Raw genomic sequence first — 23,282 nt, forward strand, 5'->3', positions numbered from 1 at the left:
AAGAAGGAATTCAGATGGATAAACTTCATTAAAAGTTAATGCAGATATTCTAATGACCTCTAAAATTTAATAAGAATAAATCGTGTATATTTCAGATTTATGAATACATTGTTTTAGGCAGTTTTTTCTTTTGGAGCTTATCACAGTACAGTTTATTTCATGAAATCTTTATAGTTTTCCATGGAAAGGTTGTTTGTCATTACATTTTCAAATCACTCTTGTCGGGAAGACTTGTAATAGATTTCTGGTGATTGTGACCTTCTGATGTGAAAACTTTTCCTCTTTTAGATTTATTTATAAATTTCTAGGATATTTTTGGAAAAAAATACTAATTGTCATTTTTTTCTCTCACAGCTTCATATCCTCCAATTCAGCCTCATCCTCTAATAAAACATCAGCAGATTCCTCTTCATTCTCCACCTCCCAAGGTTTCCCATCATCAGCTGATATTACAGCAGCAGCAACAGCAAATTCAGCCAATCACACTTCAAAATCCAACTCAAGACCCACCCCCATCCCAGCACTGTATGCCACTCCAGAACCATGGCCTTCCTCCAACTCCTAGTAATGCCCAGTCACAGCATTGCTCACCAATTCAGAGCCATCCCCCTCCTTTACCAGTGTCTCCTAGCCAGTCCCAGTCAGCACAGCAGTCTGTAGTGGTGTCTCCCCCACCGCCTCATTCACCAAGTCAGTCTCCTACTATAATTATCCATCCACAGGCACTTATTCAGCCACACCCTCTTGTGTCATCAGCTCTCCAGCCAGGGCCAAACCTGCAGCAATCCACTGCTAATCAGGTGCAGTCTACAGCACAGCTGAATCTTCCATCCCATCTTCCACTTCCAGCTTCCCCTGTTGTACACATTGGCCCAGTTCAGCAGTCCGCTTTGGTGTCCCCAGGTCAGCAGATTGTGTCTCCAACATCACACCAGCAGTATTCAACCCTGCAGTCCTCTCCAATCCCAATTGCAACCCCTCCGCAGATGTCGGCATCTCCTCCAGCTCAGATTCCACCACTGCCCTTGCAGTCTATGCAGTCTTTACAAGTGCAGCCTGAAATTCTATCCCAGGGCCAGGTTTTGGTGCAGAATGCTTTGGTGTCAGAAGAGGAGCTTCCAGCTGCAGAAGCTTTGGTCCAGTTGCCATTTCAGACTCTTCCTCCTCCACAGACTGTTGCGGTAAACCTACAAGTACAACCAGCAGCACCTGTTGATCCACCAGTGGTAAGCCCTTGGAAGCTCTTTGACTTTCTTACTGAACTGAGAGTAAATACCATTTTCTCCCACATTATGTTACATTGCTAGATCTAAATGCCTTTGAATTTAAAAAGCTTGCAATTTCCATCTGTCAGTGTCTGACAAACATGCTGTATGGGAAAAAAAAAATGCCATTTGTTGTAGTATGGTTGCATGCTTGATAATTTGTGATGGTTATTAAAGTCCCTCGTTAATTTTATTACTATTTAAACAAATCCATCTGCTATCTTTACAGAGTTGATTTTTTTTCCCCAAGGGAATGCATTTGAACCAGTGTCATCTGCACAAAGTTTTTTCTCTTAAGGTGATTATCCTTCATAGATCCCTTCTGTTGGCTTGTATGTTCTTAAACGTATGGTTTATCTACCTAACCTTTTTGGTTGTGTGCATTTTGAAGTCCTGGGCCTTTAGGGGCTTTGGTTTCATGGTGGAGGTATGCTTGTATGATGTAATTTTGGGGTAAAATTATATTTTGTAATCAAATTTTGTAAGAAAGACATTTACTCTAGGAAATAATCCAACTTTGCAAAAAACATTAACTGTAACCCTTCTTTTAGAATTATTAAACTTCTGATTTTTAAATTTATGTAGAGAAAATATACACTTTACATATTTCTTATTTAAAAAGCTAAAAAAACTGAATGGATGAATTGAATACTGAGGATGAAAAAAATCCATTGGGAGGAATAAAAGTTTTGAATAATTGAGATTGTGGTGAAATTTATCAGAATAAACCTCTAGCATTGGTACATGTTGCCTAGGAAAGAAAATTAGCTTGAATGTTTTTCTTTAAAACATTCTCTAAAAGACTTCTTAAATTTGTAAAATAATTTACAATAAAAATTGAAATAAGGTCTCTAAATGTTTAGGCAGAAGGATCAAATTAATAATTTATAACTGAGGAAAACAGTCTTCCCAAAGGAGGTTTCATATCAGATTTCACTGAAGAGATTTTATCACTTAAAAATTAATAACCATTAACTCAGGAAAGGAGTTTCAAAGTCTGTTCCTTAATGGTTTTCAGGATGCAAATTTATAGATTCTTTATTCTTGTCATCCTCATTGATGTTAATAGGCATAAAGAGATTGAGTTCCACTTCTAATTTACTTTTATAAAAAACAACTCGATAGAAACAACAATGGGCATCTAGAAATAAGTTTGTCATTCAATTCTCATGTCTATTTTCTTTTAGATTTTTGAAGAATTTACAATGGATATTATAAAACACAGGCTTCAAAGTGTATAGTAATTTCAAAGAAGTCAAATTTAAATTTATATTCTTTCTAGTTCAGTGAATTGGGTTTTAATAAGTAAAAAGTAAAATTTCTTTGTATGCCTTCTAATTTTCTAATTGTTTTTGTTAGGGGAAACTTTGGAGGAACATATTTGGGATAGAAATATCAACATAATAAGACATGAAAGCTAAAAAATTTAAGGTCTTGTTCTTGCTGTCCTCTCTTAAAATTTTTTTTTTTTTTAATTTATGTTATCTCATATTTTGAAATTTTTGTTTTCCCCCATGAAAATAGTAACTTTTTCTGCTGTCACTGGTGTGGTCATACTTGCTATAGATGTTCCTATGTTGTTTTTCTTATCTTTTATCTTTCTTTGAGTACCATAGCCTATTTATTAAGTTACTATGTTTTTCTTTTATTATCTTTGATCACATCTTACTTTTTTTATCAAATCATGTTTCTTCATGAATTACACATTTCTTCACAATTACCTGGTTCTTTCAAATATTTAAAGATAGTAATATCTATTTACTTCTTAAGAGATTTGAAGTTTAAAAGATTAACTATGAATTGTCAAAGTAAATGTAGATTTTTAAAAAATATATAAAAGATACATTTATAAAACTAAAATTTGTCATTGACATTTGAGTATGATAAGATATGTGAGAGTAGATAATTTAGAATTAATAAATATTCTACAGTTTGTTTAGGAAAGGGAGACAGATGGGACTAATGTATTTTATTGAGGTAAGTTTGGCAGTCATTGCTAGTTTTAGAATAGTTGTAGTTATGAACTAAACAAATTACGTTGCACAGTCTCCTAATGATCTTGTGAGTAAAACCTCTATTTCTTTGCTTTATTCAGTATTTTAGTTGTTGCACTTAGATTTTTTTTATGTTGATGGTACCAGATGTCTGTGACAGATCTGTTTTTGCCTACTTCTTTTATTAACTTATTTTACCTTTACATAGCAGATTTGAAAGAAAGTTTGTGTAGTTAGGCTTACCTATAAAGAATGACAAGTATTTTATAATATTCTTTGATGGATTATTTCAGAATATGCTGTTTATGTTATGACTCTTATCCTTCAAAACTCTTTCATTATTTTTTAAAAACCAGAGTTCTATGCATGATCAAACTTTGATTCCTTAAAAGGTACTGTAGTAGGTGTTTGAAAAACTGTGACAGCATTAATATTAAAGAGAGGATTTTGACATTTTAAGAAAAGATAATATCTAATAAAGGAATGTTACACAGATACAATTGAACTTGTTGGTAAAACCATACTTGTCTAATTACCTCTGAATCAACATCCCTACCACTGCCAAATTAAGGTAATCACCACAACAGCAGATGCTCCTCACTAGAAGATTGTTTTTGTTTTTGTTTTTTTCCCCTTTAACCCCCAGGACATTTCTTTTGGATGACTTTCCCTGTAGTGGACATTATCGTCATTTAAAAAAAATTACGTGAACAGATACTAGCAGCTATCGTTGTACTGTAAGGATCCAGACATGAGGCAGGGAATCTCTTGGTGAAACAGATTTCCAGATGCAGGGTTGGGAGCAAATAACTTTTAAAAATGTAGTCTACTTAGTTGAATCAGATCACAGTTCTGGATATTATATTTGGTATAAAATCATCAGTAACTGGACGATTCTTAATTTTTTTTTTTTTTTTAGGATTTCTAAATTTTTAAAAAGACTTTTTTTTTAAAGATATTTTATTCTTAATGGAGGCTTGGAGAATTAGGTGTTTTTTTTTTAAACTCTGTCACTGTTGCTGGATTTATGCCTTTGTAGATGAAACTTGATAGTCCTTTTTGTAACACATGGTTTATGCTGATTTTAATAATCTTGACCATTTTTATATTTAACTTTATATACTTCAAATCATCAAACTTTTTCCGTAGTTTGATTAAAAATACATACAGTATTAGATATCACAAAGTTTTTTGTGAATGTTGAGAGATTTTTGTTTTCACGTTTATTAGAAATATTAATCAGTTTAGGTAAGTAATCTTAAAAACTCATGACTTTTGAAAATTTAAGTAATAAGCTTTCTATATAAAAGAAAGGAACTGCTTTGTGGCTTTGTTTTTAGTAAAATAATGATGACAAAATAGTCTAAAAGTGGCCTTTGAAAACAGCCTTAAGTTTAATGACAAATTAATAAGTTATTTTTAGTTACATAGTACCTTCTCAGATTGAGTCCATGTTTTCTTCTTACAGTATGCTCTTTAGCATTAGATAACAAGGTTGTTAAAAACTTAAAAACTTCAGAAGTATGGAGTAGTATTAAAGAACTAAAAATAATGTGTCAAATGGCTTGGGGGGGGGGTGTGTGTGTGTGTATGTGTATTACTTCAAGGACATATATTTTCTGTTTACCTGGTACTAGCTTATAAAAATTCATTAGATTCTTGAGTAGATCAGAAGATTAAAGAATTAAAGATATAATTGCATACCTTTTTTGTATGTTTTCAGACATTACTTTTCATAATTTAATCTTCAGTTCACATAAATATAACAAAGAAGAGAGCCTGGGGTGTCATCCTTTAAGCAGTTCCTGATATACGTCATTTTGGAGATTTACTTAGTGTGCTTGTGAAAAATACTAGTATTTATTTTGATTTATGACAGTTGAAGTTAATAGAAACAATAGTAAATTCCCCAAATAGTTACTTTGTATGAAATCAAAACTTTTTTCTTAATTCTCAAAATTAAAAATATGTTCTGACTTGACTTTCACCTTTTTGAAACTTTAGTAATTTGTAGCTTAGATACTGATCCACAACTTGCTTTTAGTGAAATATTGTCAAGCATTATGGAAAACCTCATTTGAGCTGTTTTAAAGTTTTCCTTTCAGCCTGTCAAATAATCATTTTGCCTTTTTAAAATTTAAAACACTTAGAATTTATTATTTTTTTTTCAGTTAAGTTAGGAACACCTTAGTAAATGTATTTTTAGAAACATTTTAAGGCAGTGTGGTTTGTCGTTGCAGGTTTATCAAGTAGAAGATGTATGTGAAGAAGAAATGCGAGAAGAGTCAGATGAATGTGTCCGGATGGACAGAACCCCACCACCACCCACACTGTCTCCAGCAGCTATAACTGTGGGGAGAGAAGATTTGACTTCTGAACATCCTTTGTTAGGTAAGGAAATATCTAAATTTGGGGGAATTTTCTATTAGGTAAATGTTAGTAATAAAATTTAGTAAAGTTAGTGAAGTTTAATAACTGGAGATGGTATTAAGCTATTATGTAATTGCAGCAAAATATAAGTAGAATTCAAGATTTTTTTAAATGAGGAACAATTAAAATAGTTGATGAGGAACCACCCAAGTAAAAAACATTCTTTAGCTTTCTAATTTTTAGTGGTTTGCAGAGATATATTTTATATGCCCATTCAGATTCATCTGTCAAGCTATTTCTAAGCTTAAAAATTAGAATAAATCAGAGTTCTATTAAAAGATTTCAGTTACGCTTTCCAGAAATCACAAAGCATTCTGAGTCATATCTGACATTCCTCATAATTGCTTGTGATCTAGGCTGAGTATGTTTTTAAAAGTGTTCTTTCCCAGACAATTCTTAAATTAAACCTCACTAATTCTTACTAGAGACATGGATTAAAAAATCCTTGGCCTTAAGCATTTAAATTTTTATTCACTACTTTAGTGCTACTCATGAGATGAAGTAAATCTTTATGCTCCTCCTCACAATATTAAAGTGATTGTGAATCCTGGGTGTTTTACTAAAACATTAGTATGACCTAGAGCCCAGTGTCTAAGTCTTTTTTTTAAGGACCATGTAGATTTTTAGTTTTATTTATTTAATAAAAGCTTTTCTTTTTTTGCCCTTTAAACGTGGGGCTCGAACTCATGACCCCGAGATCAAGAGCATGCTCTCCTGACTGTTAGATTTTTTAAAAATTTATGAATAATTTATTTAGATTGGGGTTGGCAGACTGTAGCTCATCCTTTAAATCTTTCCTGCTGCCTGTTTTTGCATGGCCCACAAGCTGAGGATGGTTTTAAAATTTTTAAATTGTTGAAAAAAAAAATCAAAAGAAGAGTAATATTTCATGCCATGTGAAAATTATACCAAATTCAAATTTCATTGTCCATAAATAAAATTCTGTATAACACAGCTGCCTTTCTTTACTTGTTCAAATATTATCTTTACTTTTATATTACTGTGACAAAGAAGAGCAGTTGCAGAGTCTGTATGGCTCTTTATAGAAAGCTTGCTGACCCTTGACCCAGATAATCCTAATCTTGATTCAGTCTTCCTTCTAAGTATTCAGTTTTCTTGAACTTCTCACGGCCCTGGTGATTATTTACAGTAAACAAGACCCACTGTCACCTACATGGAAACCAATTGTAATAGGACACTGACTTTGCTACCAAAGCTACCCTTGCCCTCCCTCTCTTTTCAAGTGTGCCAGCACTCTAACCCTTCCCTTCTCTCTGATTTTGTCCCTTACTCTGATTATGAATCTCTGGAAAGCACAGAAGGGGGAAAATCAGTTTTCTTCCAATATTTGCTCCCTCTTGAGAAATAGAAAATGTTTAGTCAGTAAAATGATATAAAATATTTAAGACAAGTTTAATAGTATTGCCTGTGTTTATTCATAATAATACCACAAAAGATAGATTTAGGAACATCTATCGTATTAAATCTTTGTAGTTTCTCTGAACTGAAATGTATTTAATGTTGCTGCAGATTTCCTGGAGTTTGATTTAAAGGCAGAAATAAAAGTTTAATTGGATACTAACCTTGCATTGTGACTGTGATTTAATTTACCTAAAAAGCATTACTAATGGTAACGCAAAGAAAATTTAAACACTTCTGAAATATTGGAACACAAGAACATCTTCACATTTTTTTCCTCAAGGATGCAGGGCAAGATCCTATCAAGCAAATCCCTCTGGCTAAATTGTCTGAGTGCAATGTAGAGTTCTGAATCTTCCTATAATCTACTTCATACTTATTACTGTGTGTATGAGGGGGAAAGCAAGCACAAGTTGATTTTTAGAATAACTCTTATCACATCATGAAATAAACTGACCTGCAAAAATACAGGGATTTGTTTCCATCCAGTATTCAGTTTTCCTAAATCTCTAAAAATTCTTTAAAAGTGAAAAGCATCCATAAAAAAGGTGGAAAAGCTCATAGATCTTGCTCAGAAAATGAGACTGAGTAGGCAGAGAGTACCCTGTGGCAAAGTTCTGTCAGTTTTGTTTTCTCTCACAGTTATCTTAAATGTAGAGAGTGTAATAATTGTGTTTTTGTTCTACTGTAATACATCAGTGTTTCTCAGTTTTATTTTAACAGCTGATTATACACTGGCAAGTAATAGCTATTAGCTTCTTCAAAAAGTCACTAACAGCTCTAGTTTTAAAACACTTAGGATGTTAAAAGATGGGCACATACGATATAAAAATTAATTAGAACATATACCAAGCAGTATTTTCTTAACAAACCGTATTATACTTAATGCAACTTTATATATATATATATATATATATATATATACACACACACATATATACACACACACATATATTTTAAAACTTTTATTTATTTTAGAGAGAGAGCACGAGCCAGGCGGGGGGAGGGGCCGAGGGAAAGGGAATAATCTCAAGCAGACTGCCCTGAGCTGGGAGCCTGACATGGGGCTAGATCTCACAACCCTGAGATCATGATCTGAGCCAAAACCAAGAGTCAGATGCTAACCAATTGAGCCACCCAGGTGCCCCAAGGCAGCTTTATATTTCTTTTTTTTTTTTTTTTTTAAAGATTTTATTTATTTATTTGACTGAGAGAGAGCACAAGCAGGGGAAGAAGCAGGCAGAGGGAGAGGGAGAAGCAGGCTCCCCGCTGAACAGAGAACCCGATGCGGGGCTCGATCTCAGGACCTGGGATCATGACCTGAGTCGAAGGCAGATGCTTAACCGACTGAGCCACCCAGGCGCCCCAGCTTTATATTTCTAAAGTAACAAAGTATCTATAAATCTGTAAGGGACATTAAAATTTTATTTTTCAGTACCCCATAGATTTATATTTTCCTTCAAACAGGAAAAAAAACCTTTCAGTCCCACTTTAGAGTTTTACAATTTTTATCCCTTTTCCTCTAGGAGTAAATGTGAAGATTTGGTATGTAGGATAGGATTTTCCTGGAGTTCCTCAGTTTGGTAATGCATGTGTACAATACTGTGTTCCTGAAATCAAACTAGCATTTTCTGTTGACTTGTTTAATTTTTAATAAGGGATTGTGTAATTTTAAACTGTTTTTCCAGTGCAGTTTATCTTGGTGGATTATTTGATGGAACTAGGTTAATAAATGCCTTTTAATAGTGCTGTGATAAGCTCTATTATATTAATCACAATTCCTGAGAGTGAATTGTTAGAGCTTTTCCATTTCTGAGATTATACAGATGATCAGTACACTATTTTCTTTGCTGAAATTTTTATTCTTTAGGGATTCCTATTCTTCTTTATCCAGCTGGGCTGTATTTTGAGCATCTTTGATAGTGGTGTCAACCCTTTTCTTACTAGTGGAGAGGAGTTACCATAGTAATTAAGAGCCCTGTGTGAAGAATTGACTCCCTGGGTTAGTATCCCAGCTCCATTACTTAATTAGTTGTGTGCCCTTGGGCAAGTTACTTTATCTTTCTGTTTCCACACTATGAAATGGAGAACAACAGCAGTACCTACTCTTGGGCTGGTTTTGAGGGTTAAATGAGTTACAGCATGTGAGGCATTTACACAGTACCTGGCATGTAAGTGCTCAGTAAGTTGTATTATCTTTACACATGTGCTCTTTTTTTGTTATTTTTCTTAGACATCTGTACTCACTGATATTTTTAGCTGCCAACCGGTTCCATCTTTCCACTTTAGTACAGTCAATACAGGTTTGGTGCAATCATATGGGTAGGTAAAGTCTATCATAGGCTGTGGGGTCTCTCTTCTTGTGGTCTTCAGAGTTTGAAGGGGAGGGATCACAGTGATCCAACCCAGTATTTTGCAGTTGCCTGGTACTAAAGTGTTCCCCCAAATTGACATACACAGTGTCACTGAAGAGTTGTTTAAAAAAAAAAAATTGTGCATGGATTTGGATTAGCCTTACTACTTGAAATAAAGGTGATGCTGTGTAATCCTTTAAAAATCTCTACTTATTCTGTGGATTTTATGATCCTTTTTTATTTAAGTATACTTTCAAAGTACTTTTTCCCCCATGCGATCTGGAATATATAAACAGGAACATAGGGAATTTAATATTTGTGTAGCTTGAAATTTTTTAAAAAAGTAACAGTTTTCATAATTCTTAAATTGACATTCTGAAACACTTATCTTATGAAATAGTTGTTTTTAACCAGGGTTGGAATGATCACTTTGAGCAAGTTATCCCCTTCTGTAAAGTGGGGATAATAGTAGCTTCTATCTCATAAGATTAAATGAGATTAAATATAAAGTTCTTAGAATGGTGTTTTAAAGCACCAGGGTGTGGACGGTTATTGTTATTAATGTTTATTCTTGGTTTTCTTATTTGCCTGCACAGAATGCTAAAGATAAAAAAATGACTTTTTTTTCCAGAGCAAGTGGAATTACCTGCTGTGGCATCAGTCAGTGCTTCAGTAATTAAATCTCCATCAGATCCTTCACATGTTTCTGTTCCTCCACCTCCACTCTTACTTCCTGCTGCTACCACGAGGAGTAATAGTACATCCGTGCCCAGTAGCATTCCCAGTATAGAAAACAAACCTCCACAGGCTATTGTTAAACCACAGATCTTAACCCATGTTATTGAAGGCTTTGTGATTCAGGAGGGATTGGAGCCATTTCCTGTAAGTAGTAAGCAAATTTGTATTTTTAAAATTATTCATGTAGCATTATCTTTAATTGTAGTGTATTGTTCTCTAATAAAATGCTTATAATTTCATTTCAAAAAAGTTGTTGATCCTTTATCTAGAATTTCTCTACATATTATTTATATATTTCCAAATATGTTTCTAGAATTTTTATGCTAGCTATATATAAACTAAGGAAAAACTTTCAGGCTATTAAGGATATCAATTTTATAATTTTTAGACAAAGATAATGGGAAGATTACTCCAGTGAAATAAAATTTTTTTTTTTTTAAAGATTTTATTTATTTATTTATTTGAGAGAGAGAGTGTGAGCAGGGGGTAGGAGCAGAGGGAGAAGCGGGCCCCCAGCTGAGCAGGGAGCCCGATGCGGGGCTCGTTCCCAGGGCCCTGGGCTCATGACCTGAGCCCAAGGCAGACGCTTCACCGACTAAGCCATCCAGGTGCCCCTCTTATTTCTTTTTAAGGGGACTGAAATGACACCTAAAGTGCATTATTTTTTTTAAAACGGTGTTTCTTATATAACGTGATACTTTGTGAACTTGAGTGCCTAAGATAATAACTTCCCAACCTGATAATTCTGAAGTTATTCAGTTGATGGTTTATAATTAGCAAATAGATTTTCTCATCCTTACATCTCAGCCTTCAGTCAGATTTTTAAAATGCCTTAAAATCTTCACTTAACATTGGAGGTGCTATTTTTCTATCACTGAAAGTCTTATAAGTTGAGACTAGCAGTACATAATTTCTATGCTAATATCTAGAGATGAACATTTTTCCTTAGAAAATAAAAGACAAGTGGCCGAAGTCAAAGCCAAAATCTAAGACAAGAAAACAAAAGAATTCATTTCAAGAGCCTTTGAATTATACCTGGTATTTTAGATTCCTGGGTGGGGAAAATCTTGCATTGTGATAGTGGGTTGCCTCATCATTTGCCTTTGGCTTCAGTTAACTGTGTGTTTTAAATTTGGATCTCCTGGGGCGCCTTCGTGGCTCAGTCTTAAGCGTCTGCCTTCTGCTCGGGTCGGCTCGGGTTATGATCCCGGGGTCCTGGGATCGAGCCCTGCATCGGGCTCCCTGCTCTGCGGGAGGCCTGCTTCTGCCTCTCCCACTCCCCCTGCTTGTGTTCCTTCTCTTGCTGTGTCTTTCTCTGTCAAATAAATAAAATCTTAAAAATAAATAAATAACTTTGGATCTCCTGTAAGAATTCTGATAGTGGGGCAATAGTCTCTTTTCCCTGCTCCTCAGGGTTTGGATCTTGGCTGTGCTGCATACTGTAACCTTCGTTAAGTCACTCAACCTTTTTGATCTTAATTTTTGCTCATCTGGCAGGTGGAGATGACACTTGGCTCTGAGGGTTGTGGTGGGGATTAAATGTGCAGTTCCTGGCACGTAGTACCCATCGCTGCTATTACTCAATCACTTGTGACAATTACAACTTTTTTTTCTGATTATAAAATTAATAATTATTATTTTAAATGGAAAATATGGGAAATGTACAGAGCAAATCATCCCCAGTAATACCACAATGTGTATTTTTTACATATATGTTTCATATGATCAAGATTATTATATATATAGTTCTGTTTCTGTCACTTAGTATATTTAGAGCTTTCGTTTTCTCATGATTAATAGTACTCTGGAAACATTTTGAAAGGTTACATAGTACTCCACTTTATGGACAGTCATAATTTATGTAATCCTTGCATTATTGTTGGACATTTTAGGTTTCCATATTTAGTAATTTCTTTAGCACAAATTCCTTGAAGTACAGATATTGAATCACATTACATATGTATTCATAAGGCTCATGATATATATTGCCAAATTATTTTCTGGAAAGATTATTTATTTGCTTTATTTTTATTTTTAAAGATTTTATTTTTAAGTAATCTCTACACCCAGTGTGGAACTCAAACTCACAACCCCAATATCAAGAGTCACATGCTTTTCTGACTGAGCCAGCCAAGCGCTTCTGGAAAGATTATTTAAATATATTCACACAACAGAAGTGTAAACTCTCAGCAGCACTGAGTATTACAGTTCTTCAGCAATACCTTTTGTAAATTTTACGTGAGGTATATTAAATATACTAACTGAAATGAACAAAATTTAAAAGTTCATGAGTGATTATTCTCTGAAGTTAAATGTAGAAATTTACAATAAGCTGACGTTCACCATCTGTGGCAGATATCGGAGACTTAACTGGCATTCTTAAAGGAGGTTCTGTTTCAGATTTAGCTAAAGGTTCACTCGCAAATCAGTAAATATTTTTGGTCTGGATTGTTTTTGCTGAAAACATTTCTAAAATAAGTAGTATTTATGCCTTAACCAAGTATATTGAACATAAGCAAATATTTTGTTGTTGATTTTCATGTTAATGTTTGAGGATTTTTCCATTTGTTTTTGTGATTATGGTGGATTAGGTTGCCGAACTAGGAGTCAGGAGATTGAGTTCTAATCCTCATTCTGCTTTTGTAAAGAAATCACCTAAACACTTAGAACATTAGTTCACTTATCTTTAAAATACATACAGTAGTGATCTATCCTGAGGAGACAACCCTACGAGTAAAAAGCTTTGTACATGAAAACTAAATCTTAAAAGTTGTTGCAGAAAAAAAATAAGGATACTGGCTAATCAAAATTTATTACTGATATTTATTATTTTTTTATTTTTAAAAAGACTTATTTATTTCAATGAGGAAGAGAGCATGAGCTAGCACAGGGGGTAGGGAGAAGGGGTCGAGGGAGAGGGAGAGAGAGTCATAGGCAGACTCCGTGCTGAGCGTGGAGCCCAATGCAGGGCTTGATCTGATCTCATGACCCTGAGATCACGACCTGAGCCAAAATCAAGAGTCAGATGCCTAACTGACTGCGCCACCCAGGTGCCCCATTACTGCTTTTTAAAGACATTTTTTAACTACTTGCCTAAACTAGGAAAAGGTTCCATTTGACAGAGACTTTGAAGCATCTGCACTGCTGATGACTTGAAATACAACTGTTGATGTCCAGATTGCCTAAAATTTTCTTAAGGAATAAAGCACTTAGTGAATCAGTTCAACTGATCAGTTGAATAAGTAAATTAGTACAGATATTATTCATTCCAAGAGGTTTTTTAACCAAGTTATTTCTGAAAAGCCTTTTAAAAGATTATTTTATTCTCTGTCTCCTTTGAAGGTGAGTCGTTCATCTTTGCTAATAGAACAGCCTGTGAAAAAAAGGCCTCTTTTGGATAATCAGGTGATAAATTCTGTATGTGTTCAGCCAGAGCTACAGAATAATACAAAGCATGCAGATAATTCATCTGACACAGAGATGGAAGACATGATTGCTGAAGGTATGTGGATTTTATTTAAGATACTGTTTAAATTAACTTTGACTTTTACCATTTGAAACAGGATATGGATTTTTATTCTACACATTTTCACACACTAGGAAGCTATTCACTTTTATTCTTATATAATGCATTATTTAACTGAGGTAAATGGAAAGCTAATCAGACCTTTAATGGCCAAATAATTCCAATAGAAAGATTGATGTTTAATTGCATAATGTCAATTTGACTTTTGAAGGAGTGGGAGGGAAAGTTCCACTATATATGAAAGTAATTTAGAATTTTAGCACCAAAGCAACCAGTTCTTTTTTTCCTAAGCAGACTTAACTAAGTGACTGTTTTACTGAGTTTGCTTAAATATTTAAAGCTTCTGGGTTGTTTGGTTTTAGACTTTCCATATCCTGATGTTTGATGTCAGGTAGGTATTACAGTTGTATTAAGGATGTACTTGTCAATCAAGAAGTGATTAAATTTGTTCAAAGAGGAAAATATCACTAAATCTTCTTAATGTCAGAGATTCCTTTTTTATAGACTTAAGTCTAATAGTGAAATATTCCAGAAAAGTCAGTTGTACTCAAAATGACTATAGGAAAACAAACACAAATAAATGCAGAAGTGATTTTTTTTTTTGATTGTCAATTATAAAATTTCTTTTTTTTTTTTTAGAAGTGATTTATTTTTTATTGATTCTGATCATGGCCCTGTAATTTTGTGTAGTCAGGGCTCTACAGTAGTGTTTTAGTTAACATCTGTGTCTAAGTAATTATCCTTAATATCTTAGTATATTTTATCTAAAATTAATTAACTTTCACATGTTTATTGAGCATATACTATATGTGCCTGAACTTTGGTAAATTAAGCAAAACAGCATGCTGATAAACAAAATAGTCTTTGTCCATGGTTTTCCTGTTTGTTCAAAGGAAGGCATCTCTGTTTGTTAGTAAGTTATAAACTGTTGAAATCTATTCCTGGTTTACCTTTTATTTGAACAGCAAAGAGTATCACAGTAGTATAGAATTGGGTTTTTGCTGCTAACTTACATTGAGATCAGTTTGATTTTTTTTCACTTTAAAAGAATGTTAACAATGAAAAATTTCAAACATACATAAATTGGAATTGTATAATGAATCTTCACTCACCCAGACTCAACATTGCCCAATATCAAACATCATTTTTGCCATACTAGCTTCATCTATCCCTTTTGTTTTCCTTCCTCCATTCCCCTGTCTCTCTTTCTCTTCTTTTCTTCCCTCCTCCTTTCTGTTTTTTAAAAAAATCATAGTCCTCATTTCATTTCACTGGTATATAGTTCATTGTGCATTTCTAAAAAATACACATTTTCTTATGTAAGTATAATGCTATATCACACAAAACAATATTAATAGTAATTCTTTGGGGTCATCTAGTACCTGGTTCATATTGAGATTTCCTCAATTGTATTATAATTGTATAAATTGTTATAAATATCCTTTTATAGTTATTTTTCAAATCAGAATCGAGGCAGTGCCTACATTTTGCCTTTTGTTATGAACTTAATTTCATTTAATTCCTAAATACTTTTAGTTATGCTTACTATTTTATCTGAGAAAATGTTTCATTTGAGATGAGTAGTAAAGTTGAATATGCAGGGATTTTTCTTTCTTTCTTTTTCTTTTCTTTTCTTTTTTTTGGGGGGGGGGTTGGGGCAGAGGGAGAGGGAGAGAGAGAATCTCAAGCAGGCTCCAGGCCCGGCGTGGGGCCTGATGCACGGCTCAATCTCACAATCCCAAGAGCATGACCTGAGCCAAAACCAAGAGTCGGATGTTTAACCGACTGAGCCACCCACGTGCCCTGCAGGGATTTTTTTTCTTGCCTATAACTACAAGAAGTGTATAAATGAAAGTTCTAGGCTAAAAAGCACATATAATGTGCCCTATTGTGTGTACACATTGGAGAAAAATGGAAAACCACTTAGGAAGTTTCACAGCATATGTCGTGATACTCATGGTTTATAATATAATAGACATACAGCATATGTTAGACTGTAGTAGAACCTGAGAGGAGCTTTTGATCTAGTAGGAACTAGTGAATTTAAGATAACTAAGGAGTAATATGTGGTAAGTTTTAAATGAATTGTACAGATGGTAAGAACTTGGGACTTTAAAACTGATTTTAGAACCAGTTGAGATAAACCACACTGTGGTTTTAAAACCACAATGAAGTATCACCTCACACCGGTCAGAATGGCTAGTAGCAAAAAGACAAGAAATAGCAAGTGTTGGAGAGGATGTGGAGGAAAGGGAACTCTCATGCACAGTTGGTGGGAATGTAAATTGGTGCAGCCACTCTGGAGAATAGTGTGGTGGTTCCTCAGAAAACTAAAAAAGATGTACCATATGATCCAGTAATTCCACTTCTGGGTATTTATCCAAAGAAAATGAAAACACTGATTTAAAAAGATACATATATATGTACTCCTATGTTTACTGCAGCATTATTTACAATAGCCAAGATATGGAAGCAACCTAAGTGTCCATCATCAATAGATGAATGAATAAAGAAGATGTGGTGTGTATGTGTGTGCGTGTATATATATACACACACACACACACACACACACACAAAATGGAGTATTTCTCAGCCATAAAAAAGGATGAAATCTTGCCATCTATGACAACATGGATGGACCTAAAGGGTATTATGCTAAATGAGATAAGCCAGACTGAGAAAGACAAATACCCTATGATTTCACTCATATGTGGAATCTAAAAAATAAGACAAGCAAACAAATAACAGTAGAAAGAAACAGACTTATAAATACGGAGAACAAACTGGTGGTTGCCGAAGAAGAGAGCGTGGGAGGATAGGTGAAATTGGTGAAGGAGATTAAAAGGTACAAACTTCCAGTTATAAAATAAATTGTACAGGATAGGGAATATAGTGACTAATATTGTAATACACTTGTAGCAAGTATTTCATAATGAATATAACTGCTGAATGACTACATTGTGCACCTGAAACTAATTTAATATTACATGTCAATTATATTTCAATTTAAAAAAGCCTGGTTGAGGGCGCCTGGGTGGCTCAGTCGGTTAAGCGGCTGCCTTCAGCTCAGGTCATGATCCTGGAGTCCCGGGATCGAGTCCCGCATCGGGCTCCCTGCTCAGAGGGGGGTCTGCTTCTCCCGACCCTCCCCCGTCGCATGTGCTCTCTCTCTCTCTCATTCTCTCTCTCTCAAATAAATAAAATCTTTAAAAAAAAAAAAAAAACAAACCGGGGTGCCTGGGTGGCTCAGTTGTTAAGCGTCTGCCTTCGGCTCAGGTCATGATCCTAGGGTCCTGGGATCGAGCCCCACATCGGGCTCCCTGCTCAGTGGGAAGCCTGCTTCTCCCTCTCCCACTCCCCCTGCTTGTGTTCCCTGTCTTCGCTTTGTCTCTCTCTGTCAAATAAATAAATAGGATCTTTAAAAAAAAAAAAAACAAAAAAAACCAAAAACCTGGTTGATGGAATGTTCTGAATATGTCTGTTAAATCCATCTGATCCAGTGTGTCATTCAAAACCATTGTTTTCTTGTTGATTTTCTGTTTGGATGATCTGTCCATAGTGGAAGTGGGGTGTTAAAGTCCCTTACTATTATTGTATCACTGTTGTTTATATCCTTTATGTTTGTTATTAACTATTTTATGTATTTGGGTGCTCCATGTTGGGTGCATAAATAATTACAATTGTTATATTTTCTTGTTGAATTGTCCCCCTTATTATATAGTGTCTTTTGTCTCTTCTTTGTTTTAAAGTCTGTTTTGTCTGATTGCTGTCCCAGCTTTCTTTTGACATCCATTTGCATGATAAATGTTTCTCCATCCCCTCACTTTCAATCTATAGGTGTCTTTCTGTCTGAAATGAGTCTGTTGTAGGCAGCATATAAATGGATCTTGTTTTTTTTATCCACTCTATCACGCTATGTCTTTTGATTGCAGCATTTAGTCCAGTTACATTCAAAGTAATTATTAATAGATAGTACTTATTGCCGTTTTGTTACTGTTTTATGGTTGTTTCTGTAGAACACTTGAAAAGAATGCAAACTGGTACAGCCACCATGGAAAACTGTATGGAGGTTCCTCAAACAATTAAAAATAGGGGCACCTGGGTGGCTCATATGGTTAAGCCTCTGCCTTTGGCTCAGGTTGTGATCCCAGGGTCCTGGGATCGAGTCCCACATCCGACTCCCTGCTCAGTGGAGAGCCTGCTTCTCCCTCTCCCTCTGTACCTCCCCCTGCTCATGCACTCTCTCTCCCTCTGTATCTCTGTCTCAAATGAATAAGTAAAAAAAATCTTTAAAAAAAAAATTAAAAATAGAACTACTTTATAATCCAGCACTATTAGGTATTTACCCTCCAAAAAACAACAACACTAATTCAGAGGGATACATGCACCCCTGTATTTATTGCATCATTATTTACAATAGCCAAACTGTGAAAGCAGCCCAAGTGTCCATCGATGGATGAATGGATAAAGAAGATGTGGTATATACATATAGTGGAATATTACTCAGCCATAAAAAAGAATGAAATCTTGCCATTACAACAACATGGATAGAGCTAGGGAATATAATGCTAAGTAAAATAAGTCAGAGAAAGAGAGATACCACATGATCTCATTCATGTGGAATTTAAGAAACAAACGAGCAAAGGAGAAAGACCAAGAAGCAGACTCTTAACTATAGAGAACAAACTGGCTACCAGAGGGGAGGTGGGTGAAGTAGGTGATGGGGATTAAAGAATATGCTTATCATGATGGAAAACAACAACAAACCTGGCTGAGATTATTGCCAGTTTGGTAAGTTTTCTGTAGAGATGGGATTTGACCTGGGTCTTGGATGATAAAACATAGATAACAAACAGGAAGAACCTTTCAGGTTGGAACCATGAATAAACGTACAAAGGATGTTCACATAACTTCAGGAGGGGACAGTGAGGAGTAGACTGTGGGCTTAGAGAAATAGTGAGAAGTAAGACTGACAGAATCAGATTCTAGAGTATTTTGGATATTTGACCCAAGTCGTCAGGAGTTATCTTGTTGTGAAGAGGATGGTTACTGAAGATTTTTAGGCAGATTACATGAAAAGAGTGTTTTTGGAAACTGCAGGTCATCTGTAGGATGAATCTGTAGGTTTGGTATGTAATTGATACTTGTAGTTATAGTGGGAAGAGGAAGGAAAGGATTTATGGAAGATAAGGCAAAGGGTAGTTTAACACGTTAAGTTACCAGAGTAATGAAAAGGAAGATTTAAAGATGATTAATCTATGCATTGAGTAGTAAATAAGCGATAGAGATCTAATACATAGTATAATGAATATAGACAGCAGTATTGCTTAGAGACTAAAACTTAAGTATTCCAATCACTAAAAAGAAAGGATAATTATGTAAAGTGATAGAGGGTGATGGAGGTGCTAAATATTGCTATAGCAACAATCATAATATATAAATGTATCAAATTAAAACATTGTACACTTAAATGTGCACAGTGTTATAAGGTAAATATAGTCAAAAAAGATTAATCTGTTTCATAGTGGAGCTTTAGAATATGCCAAATTTTTAAATACTTCATAATTTAACTTCCCAAGGTAATTATATAAAGTGTTTCTATTACTGTGTACTTCAGTGTTTATGGGAAGTACTATAGAGTGAAATGGTGAAGTCATTTATTTACTGGCTTTAGCAGTATATACAGTTTAATTCAGTACTTAAAAACTTAGTGTAAGGATTATTCTCTTTTTAAAGGATAATTTCTGTTTCTATTTGGACTGGTTCTAGAACTAGAATCTCCAACCAGTAGACTGTGATTTACCAAAATATCTTCTGTCTTCCCTGGTAAATCATCATATTGATCATGATTTCTATCTCATTGCCTCTCTGTTTTGCTTCTTATCATTAAGTGATCTCAAGTCTTCAGGAAAATTTAAAAGTAACTCCTCCTCACACACAAAAAATGGGGACATCTCTTAGTTAGAATATATGTTGGGCCACTCCATTAGAAACCCAGAATAATATTTGATTAAATAAGGTGGAAGTTCAATTTTTGCCCAGAGGCAAGCGTTGGGCACCTAAGCTGCCAGTGTTGTGGTTTTCTCATCCCTAGAATGTTCCTTTCGTTTCCAAGATAGCTAATTTTCATTTTCACATTCTAATCAGTGAGATGGGGGAAAAGGGCACCACCTGGAATTTGCAGGTATTTCCATTCACATGTCATGGATCGCCACACCTAGGGCAGAAACTGAGTTTTTATTTTCAGAGCCCATATACCTTGCTGAAAATTAGGATTTTGTTACTGTGGGAGAAAAGTGAAGAATGGATGTTGGGGAGAATTACCAAGCTGTCTATGCCATAGACTTCCATCTTTATTCGCTAAAGGAACAGTTTTTGAACTCATTTGGCTCTGTAATTTTTTATTCACAACTGTGAAAAAGTAGCCTTGGTAATACCAAATTTGTTAAAATTATGACAAACATGAGAACAGGGATTTTTGAATGTTAATGTTCCTCTCTTCATTATGAGAAATAAAACTGATGTTCATTTTTTGTTAGGTTGTCTGTCCTTAGACCATACCTGTTTGGATCTCCCCTCTCTAACCAGCAAAAACATGTCCTTCTCCTTTGTAAGGGATTCTAAACTATTATCAAGTGTTCCATATTGCTACATTAGTGAATACAAGCTTTTTAAAGCTTTCAGTATAGTCTGGAAATGGAACAACTTGATGACTAGATTCTTTGGGGCCAGATTGGTGGCAAAGGTGGTAGTGAGAGGCTCTATCACATGTCAGACCAGGTCACAAGCATGACAAAGTGAAAACAATACTGGAACTTATGACATCAGTTCCCAGGGATGTGTTGTTGAGCCACAGTTGTGTAAAAGCCATTTCTAGGTCATCGGAAGGAGCAATTTTAATTTTACTTGTTTTTAGACTCTTTCTCATCGCTACTCACGAAATGACTTGCTTATGAAGGTAGTCCTGAAAATTTTTTTACAGTGAACTCTTGCTAGTTCATGATTTGATCAGTCATGTTGATAATATTTGGCTGTCCCTTGAGACTGCAGATATTTCACAGTATGTTTTTTAGTAGTTCTTGCTGTCTTATCTTGATTTAGCACTTTGCCATTTGCTTCTTCAGTAACACTAGGATAATGTGACTGCCTAAATTTTCTGAGTGCATGTCATCCATGTTTACATTTCAGAGTCCCCTCTTTATCTTAATATTAATAAGCCTTTGGTTAAATGAGTAACATAGAAAAGCACACAGGGGACTCATAGCTAAAAGCTTTAGTTAGTAAAGTATGCTTTTTTACGTATTCTACATGACTTGGCATAGGAATTATCGTGATGCAAGAACATGGCAGAATATGATGGATTTAAGCTAACAGTTAAAAAAAAAAAGAATTTAGGGCACCTGGGTGGCTCAGTTGGTTAAACGTCTGCCTTCAGCTCGGGTCATGATTCCAGTGTCCTGGGATCAAGTCCCGCATCAGGCTCCCTGCTCTACGGGGAGTCTGCTTCTCCCTCTCTCTCTCTCTCTCTCTCTCTCGTGAATAAATAAAATCTTAAAAAAAAAAAAGAATTTAACCATTTTTATTTCTTAAGTACTTATTACAGGTCTTGGTACTCATAATTCTTATGTGGAAAATAGGAAACGGAACTGTCACTTTTTTATGCCTACTATCTACTGGGTACTCATGAAGTCTTCATTGCAGTTCTTTGGGAAAGGTATTATAAACCTCATTTTACAGATGAAGATACTGTGGGTCATGAAAATAAAATTTCTTGCTTATAGGTGATTGTTGCTGGATACTTGAGGATTTAGGTAGAAAGTTTCCTTGGGTCTAATAATATGGCTTGAAGAAATTATGGCTATAGAGGTGGAGGGAAGGACATTCTAACTTAATAAAGAGAACACTCTGACAAAAAGCAGAGTTTAGAAATTACAAAATTACTTGTGATTTTTAAGATTAAATTATTTTTGTTTTAATATGATATACCTCAAAGGGACTGCTTTACAAATAGATATATGTATCTATATTTTCTATTGTACACTGCAGACCTTTGAAAATGTTCTCTTACATGCTCCTCTAAAATCAAGCATATCAAAAGTTTAGCTTCTTTTTGAAGTCATCCTCATTCTCTCCATTTACATTAAGTGTTCTCTGCTGTGTGTCTTCGTAGCACCATGCACCAAAATTCATATCCTACGCAGTGCTTTTGAGAGTGTTCCTCCTGAAGGTTGTTACTTTGTCTTATTCATCTTCATTTCTTTTACACTGCTCAGTGAAGTTATTTGCCCATTTTAGGTATGTTGGATTCTTAGCAAAATGAACCTTTAAAAATGCATTGCTTATTTATACAGAGAAAACTCCATAAAATGTTTATGGAGGAGTAAGAAGGAATTGATGGTTGCAGTTGTTTTTGGAGTATTTTCCCTGCCACAGTGGCTATGGATTGAAAAGTTAAAAGACCATTCCTTTAAGTTTCCTGGAGGGACTGAACTAGTTGTATCCAGCTGAAGTAGATGCTAAAAGAAAATCTGCCACAATTAAATTTTTGGAAGTTTTTTCCTTTGTTTCTTTTTTAGAGACGTTAGAAGAAATGGACAGTGAATTGCTCAAGTGTGAATTCTGTGGGAAGATGGGATATGCTAATGAATTTCTTCGGTCAAAACGATTCTGCACTATGTCCTGTGCCAAAAGGTATTTCTATTCCCTTGACTTTCCTGAAGCAGAAACCAACAACCATTGTAAGAAACCCAAAAACTTGTAGAGGTTACTAGTAGCCAAAACTAGATACTATAATATACAGGAAGAATATCAAATAGGCATTTTCTGGAGCTACTTTGATATTTAGTTATTAAATTTTGCTCTGTGAGAGTTACATATTCATAACGTTTACAGTGAGTTTTACCACATATTCTAACATTGAAGTAGCAATCTCCTGGCAAGAATATGCTTAGGAGAATGTCTCCTGTGAATAGACCTACTACTCCTTAAGGTATCAAAACAGTATTTGTTTTATCACCTTATTGTTTGATCAGTATGAAAATACCAGGATTTACTTTGTTTTGTTGTAACTTGTTTTCATTATATCCTGTTTATCCTAGGTTTTTAAGTGGGACAGCTGCAGCACAAGTTCCCCACATTGTTAAATCATCAAAGAGAAAAATAGGTCTTTTCTAAATCTATTATCAATAGTAATATTATAGGTAAACCATGTTCATAACTAAAGGAATGTTCAGTATCTTCATTGTTCTCATCACAGGTTTAGTATACATAAAAAAAAAAACACAAAACTCCTCTGATTCTGATAATAAATCCTAATATAGGTATTTACCACTAGAGGTGAAGTGTATGCACGGGTTATTTTGAAGTTTGTTCTCTGTTCCAAAAGGGGATATTCTCTCAAAGAATATAAGATCTTAATTGTTTGTATCTAGGGATTTTTCTTGCATGAATATATTATTTTGTATGGTGCCACTACAGTATACTTAGTAAATCTTTTTTTTTTAAGATTTTATTTATTAGAGAAAGAGAGAGTACACGAGAAGGAGTAGGGTCAGAG

The 23,282-nt window shown here is 34.7% G+C and overlaps 1 protein-coding gene across 1 annotated transcript in view; it reads left to right on the top strand.

Annotated features, from left to right (window-relative positions):
- The window catches only part of PHC3 (polyhomeotic homolog 3), a 70,759-nt gene that overhangs the window by 37,823 nt on the left and 9,654 nt on the right, over positions 1 to 23,282 (top strand). Inside the window, 5 exon segments of the mRNA XM_021702553.1 lie at positions 355 to 1,226; positions 5,500 to 5,650; positions 10,094 to 10,344; positions 13,543 to 13,702; positions 22,303 to 22,417. Of these exon segments, the coding sequence (XP_021558228.1) occupies positions 355 to 1,226; positions 5,500 to 5,650; positions 10,094 to 10,344; positions 13,543 to 13,702; positions 22,303 to 22,417 (1,549 nt within the window).

Source organism: Neomonachus schauinslandi, chromosome 1 (assembly GCF_002201575.2).
Source record: "Neomonachus schauinslandi chromosome 1, ASM220157v2, whole genome shotgun sequence".
Classification (NCBI taxonomy): Eukaryota; Metazoa; Chordata; class Mammalia; order Carnivora; family Phocidae; genus Neomonachus; species Neomonachus schauinslandi.